The sequence below is a fragment of the Pteropus alecto genome, unplaced genomic scaffold (assembly GCF_000325575.1).
Source record: "Pteropus alecto unplaced genomic scaffold, ASM32557v1 scaffold38, whole genome shotgun sequence".
NCBI lineage: Eukaryota > Metazoa > Chordata > Mammalia > Chiroptera > Pteropodidae > Pteropus > Pteropus alecto.
Window position 1 is genome coordinate 2,862,781 of NW_006442512.1, and position 6,913 is coordinate 2,869,693.

Sequence of the window (6,913 nt, forward strand, 5' to 3'; positions counted from 1 at the left end):
GTGGGGTATGAGGCAGTGGGGACTTTTCTAGGTGCGGTGAGAAGGTCCGCCCTCTCACCGGTGTGAGCTTTCACTACCACCCTACCCTGTGTCTGTCCACATGTGCGCCTGTCCACAGAACAACTCCTGGGGAAAGCAGTATTCCTACGCCCTGTTCAAGGCCATGAGCCACATGCTGTGCATCGGGTACGGACGGCAGGCGCCTGTGGGCATGTCCGACGTCTGGCTCACCATGCTCAGCATGATCGTGGGCGCCACCTGCTACGCCATGTTCATCGGCCACGCCACCGCCCTCATCCAGTCCCTGGACTCCTCCCGGCGCCAGTACCAGGAGAAGGTAGGGAAGAAAGCTGTGATCGCCTTGGGCTCTCTCAGGAGGACCTGCCAGTTGGGTGTGCTGAATCCATATCTCAGCCCACTGAATTGAAGTTCACCGAGGCCCTCCACGTGGCTAAAGCCAGTAGGTCCTTTGGGGTCCTCGTCTTGCTTGCCGTCTCAGGGCACATAACAGTTATCCCGCTCTTCTTGGCTTTACGCTTGCTTTCCGGGACTGCACGCTCGGCTTACCTCCTCCTTTCAGCCCGTTCTTCTTGCTCTCCTTGGCTGCTTGTCTTCTCGGACATCATACAGCTCTAACTGTTCTGGTTTGTGCCTGGCCCTCTGCTCCTCTGTCTCTCCTGTCTTCCCAGGTGCTACTGGTTTACCACCCCACCCCATGCTCCATGTCCATCGCTATGCAGTGGGACCCAAATGATATAGTCAGCCCTCACCTCTTTCCACAGCCTCAGACTGTCTATTTGATGCCTCCTTAGACACCTCAACCTCATCATGTCCAAAATGAGAACAATGTCCCTCACGCTCTCTACTCCAAACTCTTGCCTATCCTGTTAGTGGATGCAGTAACACAGTCACCCAGGCCAGAAAGCGGGAGCCATTCTTGACATCTCTTGGTCGTTAATGCCTCCCTCCCTTCCCATCATCCCAGCTGGCCTCCACTTGAGTCACTGCAGTGGCTTCCTCACCAGAGGGCTATACTGGAGTCAGGCTGGCTGGGTTCTAAGCCAGCGACAAGCTCCCCATTGAGCATGGGCACGTCACATCACGTCTTTGTGTCCTATTTGCTCATCTGTAAAATGGAGACAGTACAAGGGGTTATATCATAGAGTTTGTGAGGAGTGACCTTTACGACTATGTTAGCGCAGAGTCTCTGCCACCTTCCACTCCATTCTCCTCCAGACAGCAGATAGCACTGGCATTTTAAAAATATAAATCTGATCATATCACTCTGCTAAAAGCTCTATAGAGCCTTTGTGTTACTCCTAGATGTAGATTATCTCCTACGTGTGTATTCTCAGCCTGGCATGTAAGGACCCTGCCCTTCTCCTGCTCAGAGCATGCCACGGGCCCCATAGCCCTCTTCCGGCCTTGCCAGACCTCCCTGCGTGTTCCTTCCTGCCTCAGGGCCTTGGCACAGACTCGAGCCTGGAACTCTCCTCTCTTCACCTGACCCATTCTCCACAGCTCAGCCTAAACTTCACCACCCTGATGAAGCCTCCCATGACCCAGGCAGCCCCCACCCATCACATGACTCCATGGCACCCTCTAATTCTTCATCACACTTTGCGCTGCCATCATTATTTCATTATTCATATGTAGGTGATTTTTTCATATCCATCTTCCTTATCCAGGCCATGGCTCCTCGAGGGCAGGGCCAGGTCTGTCCTTCCTGCATTGAATTCCCAGTGTCTGGCACATAGTAGGGCTCAGTATGTATTGATTAACTAACTGACCGACTGCATCAGGTGCAGAGCCAGGACAGGTTGTGAAGGTTGTTTTGGGGAGGCAGAGGAAGGAGAAAGTGGAAGAGAGTTCTAGGGCAGTCATCATGATGAGCGTGAGCGTGAACAACTGTGTGGAGGTGGGTGGTAAATAAATCAGCCTGATTAGAACAAAGCATTCTGGGGTAGGAGTGAGAGGCAAGGGAAGGGAAAAGAGGGTTCAGGTTACAAGGGCCAGGGCTTCATCTAGGGCCAGGTGAGGAATCAGTGGAGACCAGCATCAGGGACCAGTGTGTGATTAGGGTCAGAATTCTACACTTGACCAGGGCCAGAGCCCAGTATGTGACCAGGATTAGGGGCTCAACGTGTGACCAGAATGGGTACTTAGTCTGGGATCACGATCAGGGACAGTTTAGAAAAATCACCAGGGTTTATTGTTGGGCAGAATCAAGCTGCTTGTGGCTTTCTATTTGAATTGTCTTTATTTTATCCTTGAGCTAATAGCTCTCCAATATATTATTCACCCATAAATCTCTCTTAAACATATTATCTCCCCTTTGTCCTTACTACCATCTCTCACCTGAACCACTTCAACAGCCTTCTAACTCCAGGCCTCGCCTCCCACCCCTATTGGTTCTCCATGCATGGTGAAGTCTCTGAAATACAGCTCTCACTGTTCTGGCTGCCCCTGTCCCCATAGCCAGCCAGGAAGTTGCTATCCCCTGTGGCTGGGCACAACTTTGAGCAGACAGAGGCCAGACTGGCTGGAAGAATAAGAGCATGCCACAGGCCCCACATTGCCCATTGGCATCTCTACAGCAGCGCTGTGCCTCTGCCTCTTTGGAGCCCTGATAGAGAACAGGCTCCCTATTCTGATTGTTCCTGGGGTAAGGGACTCCCCTTGCATCCCAGTGTGGGAAGAATCTGTTCTTGCCCAGTCAGTGCCCCCTGGTCCCTAGCCGTGTTCCAGAGGACTCCCACTCTCCACCCACACCCCAAGGCCAGCTGGAGCAGCGCCCACCCCTCAGCCACAGGGAGGACAGGAGCATTTCTTATTTGCTTGAGCCCTGGGCACTTAGGTTCACCCATCTCTTGTCCCAGACCTCTGTTTAAGTTCCCTGCTCTACTTGGCCCCTCCCCTGGGCTGGAGCTGCTCTTCCACAAAGTGACTCAGTCTGAGCTGGGGCCACAATTGGATGCATAGCACATGATGGCTCAGACATCCTGGCTTCAGCCTCAGGCCCTTGTAACCCATTGCAGCCCATCCTGCCACCTCTGCCAGTTTGTCACCACTAGTAGGAAAGAGTCCCTGAGTCAGTGGGGCCTCCCCGGTCCGCAGCGACGCGGAGGAGACTGGTGATCAGTGGGAAGCTCACTGACCTCCTGGTCAGTTGGCCTCTTGTAACCGGGCTTTGGACAGTCCCTGTTGTCCCTGGCCAGCTCCACAGTATTGAACACAGTGAAGACGGCACACTCTGATGGAGCCCCTCCTACACCCCAGCCGCTGGCAGTCAGGGCCATTGTTTGGGGCACAGTGTGACCGCACGTACACCGAGGGCCTCAAACTCAAGGAGCCAAATAGGCCCCAGGATCGGTGCCAGCTCTGGTCAGCAGCAGGGCTGTGGCCAGGTGGTGCCAGCCCGGCCAGTGGGGCTGGTGGTCCAGGAGGTGACAGCCTCTCCTTCTCTCCCGGGACCCAGTACAAGCAGGTGGAGCAGTACATGTCCTTCCACAAGCTCCCGCCAGACACCCGGCAGCGCATCCACGACTACTACGAGCACCGCTACCAGGGGAAGATGTTTGATGAGGAGAGCATCCTGGGCGAGCTGAGCGAGCCCCTGCGGGAGGTGAGCTTGGTGGGTGGCCGGGTGCAAAGGCAGCTAGGCCTTTCTGCCTGGTTCCTCCCCTCACCCTCCTATCCCTCTTCCCCAATCCACCCTTCCTGGGGAGCAGGAGATCATCAACTTTAACTGCCGGAAGCTGGTGGCCTCCATGCCTCTGTTTGCCAACGCGGACCCCAACTTCGTGACGTCCATGCTGACCAAGCTGCGCTTTGAGGTCTTCCAGCCAGGCGACTACATCATCCGCGAAGGCACCATTGGGAAGAAGATGTACTTCATCCAGCACGGCGTGGTCAGCGTGCTCACCAAGGGCAACAAGGAGACCAAGCTGGCAGACGGCTCCTACTTTGGAGGTGAGGTGGCCAGGGGGCTCTGGCAGGACAGGGGAGTGGGCTGGAGAGACACTGAAGGTGACATTTCAGGCCCTTCGCAGCCACTGCCTGAAGGCGGGCATCTGCGAGCCCAGTATGAGGGTATGTCCCAGAGGTGGAGGAAAGAGCCTGCCACCTATTTAGTGTTGGGGAGGTGGCATCCAGAGTGTGCACGGCCTGGGCTGGGGATCTTGTGAGTATATCCGTTAAGCTTCTGTACCAGACAGTGGGGACTCAAGGTCAGGGTGGGCGGACACCCCTTGGAGGCCATGCTGACTCCTGCTGTCCTGGCAGAGATCTGCCTGCTGACGCGGGGCCGGCGCACAGCCAGTGTGAGGGCCGACACCTACTGCCGTCTGTACTCGCTGAGCGTGGACAACTTCAACGAGGTGCTGGAGGAGTACCCCATGATGCGGCGGGCCTTCGAGACCGTGGCGCTGGACCGCCTGGACCGCATCGGTGAGCGGCTGGTGAGAGGGTGGAAGGAGGCCGGCCGGCCGCCCCCTCTCCTCCCGCCTAGGCCTGAGTCCCTGCTTTCCTTCTATGGTTCAGGCAAGAAGAACTCCATCCTCCTCCACAAAGTCCAACATGATCTCAACTCGGGCGTCTTCAATTACCAGGAGAACGAGATCATCCAGCAGATTGTGCAGCATGACCGTGAGATGGCCCACTGTGCGCACCGCGTCCAGGCTGCCGCCTCTGCCACGCCGACACCCACACCGGTCATCTGGACCCCGCTGATACAGGCGCCGCTGCAGGCTGCTGCCGCCACCACCTCCGTGGCCATAGCCCTCACCCACCACCCACGCCTGCCCGCTGCCATCTTCCGCCCTCCCCCAGGCCCTGGGCTGGGCAGCCTCGGGGCGGGGCAGACGCCCAGGCACCTGAAGCGCCTGCAATCCCTGATCCCTTCTGCACTGGGCTCTGCCTCACCCGCCAGCAGCCCATCCCAGGTGGACACGCCATCTTCCTCCTCCTTCCACATCCAACAGCTGGCTGGATTCTCCGCCCCTGCAGGACTGAGCCCTCTTCTGCCTTCATCCAGCTCTTCCCCACCGCCCAGGGTCTGTGGCTCCTCTCCAGCTCCTACGCCATCCTCCAGCACGGCTGCCACCACCACAGCTGGGTTTGGCCACTTCCACAAGGCACTGGGAGGCTCCCTGTCCTCCTCCGACTCTCCCCTGCTCACCCCATTGCAGCCAGGTGCCCGCTCCCCACAGGCCAACCAGCCACCTCCCCCGCTGCCGGGGGCCCGGGGAGGCCTGGGACTCCTGGAGCACTTCCTGCCGCCTCCACCCTCATCCAGGTCCCCATCGTCTAGCCCGGGGCAGCTGGGCCAGCCTCCCGGGGAGGTGTCCCCGGGTCTGGCTGCTGGCCTGTCAAGTACGCCAGAGACACCCCCACGGCAGCCTGAGCGGCCGTCCGTGGCAGGGGCCTCTGGGGGCGCTTCTCCTATAGCCTTTACCCCCCGAGGAGGTCTCAGTCCTCCTGGCCACAGCCCAGGCCCCCCAAGAACTTTCCCAAGTGCCCCACCCCGGGCCTCTGGCTCCCATGGTTCCTTGCTCCTGCCACCTATATCCAGCCCCCCGCCACCCCAGGTTCCACAACGCCGGGGTACGCCACCCCTCACCCCAGGCCGTCTCACCCAGGACCTCAAGCTCATCTCAGCCTCTCAGCCGGCCCTACCCCAGGATGGGGCGCAGACTCTGCACAGAGCCTCCCCACACTCCTCTGGGGAGTCCGTGGCTGCCTTCCAGCTGTTCCCCAGAGCCAGTGGTGGCAGCGGGGGCAGCGGTGGCCTTGGTCCGCCTGGGAGGCCCTATGGTGCCATCCCTGGCCAGCACGTCACTCTGCCTCGGAAGACATCCTCAGGTTCTTTGCCACCCCCTCTTTCTTTGTTCGGGGCAAGAGCCGCCTCCTCTGGGGGTCCCCCTCTGACTGCTGTTCCCCAGAGGGAACCTGGGGCCAGGTCTGAGCCAGTGCGCTCTAAACTGCCGTCCAATCTATGAGCGGGGGCCCTCCCTCCCTCTTCTCTCTTCTTTTTCCTCCTTTCTTCCTTCAGGTTTAACTGTGATTAGGAGATATACCAATATCAATAATAATTATCATTAAAAAAAAACAAAAACAAAAAAAAAAACACCAGACAAAAGACAGCAGAAAATAACCAGGTATTCTTAGAGCTATAGATTTTTGGTCACTTGCTTTTATAGACTATTTTAATACTCAGCACTAGAGGGAGGGAGGAGGGAGGGGAGCAGGCAAGGCCCAAATGCAAAGCCAGAGGAAGGCAGGGCATTGCTGGGGCTTGGCAGGGGTGGGGGGAGACCCATGTTTGGGGTTCCTAGGGCAGATCTGTCTTTGTATTCGTTTTAGGGCACCAGCCACCACCAGCCCCTTAGCTGTGAACTTGGGACCCCTTTATGCTGAGGGTCATCTTGTTCCCTGGGCAAAGGGCTGCTCTTGGATGTATCCTGGGAAGCCTCGGTCACCCGGATCCTTGGAACAAAATGAGGCCAGGGACCTGAGAACCTTGCATTTTTTTTTACTGCAAACATAGCAAGATATGTATATGTATATGTATGTAAGATGTGTATATGTATAGCTATGTAGCGCTCTGTAGAGCTATGTAGATAGCATTCACATGTGTGCACACGTGTGTGCAATCTAATTTAACCCCGTGTTGCCAGGACACCCAGGTCACCTTACCTCCAGCAGCCCGCCTTGGCCCGAAGGCAGGGCACCACATGGCCTAGGGGAAGTATTCTTTCCAGTCCTCAAGGAAGAGGACCCCAGGAACTTTCGGCAGGCCCCCGCTCTCCCCATTTCTGGTCTCCAGTCCAGTTCTAGCCCAGCCTCTCACCACTGGAAGCAGAAGACTCTGGGTTGTGCCTCTCCTTTCCTGTAGGTCCTCAAGCATATCCCG

At 57.3% G+C, this 6,913-nt stretch overlaps 1 protein-coding gene across 1 annotated transcript in view; it reads left to right on the forward strand.

Annotated features, from left to right (window-relative positions):
- The window catches only part of HCN4 (hyperpolarization activated cyclic nucleotide gated potassium channel 4), a 79,713-nt gene extending 72,800 nt beyond the window's left edge, over positions 1 to 6,913 (forward strand). The window contains exons 9-13 of the mRNA XM_015597663.1: positions 119 to 337; positions 3,479 to 3,625; positions 3,732 to 3,972; positions 4,285 to 4,449; positions 4,543 to 6,913. Coding sequence (XP_015453149.1) covers positions 119 to 337; positions 3,479 to 3,625; positions 3,732 to 3,972; positions 4,285 to 4,449; positions 4,543 to 5,999 — 2,229 coding nt within the window. The 3' untranslated portion in view covers positions 6,000 to 6,913. The remainder of the gene's footprint in view (positions 1 to 118; positions 338 to 3,478; positions 3,626 to 3,731; positions 3,973 to 4,284; positions 4,450 to 4,542) is intronic.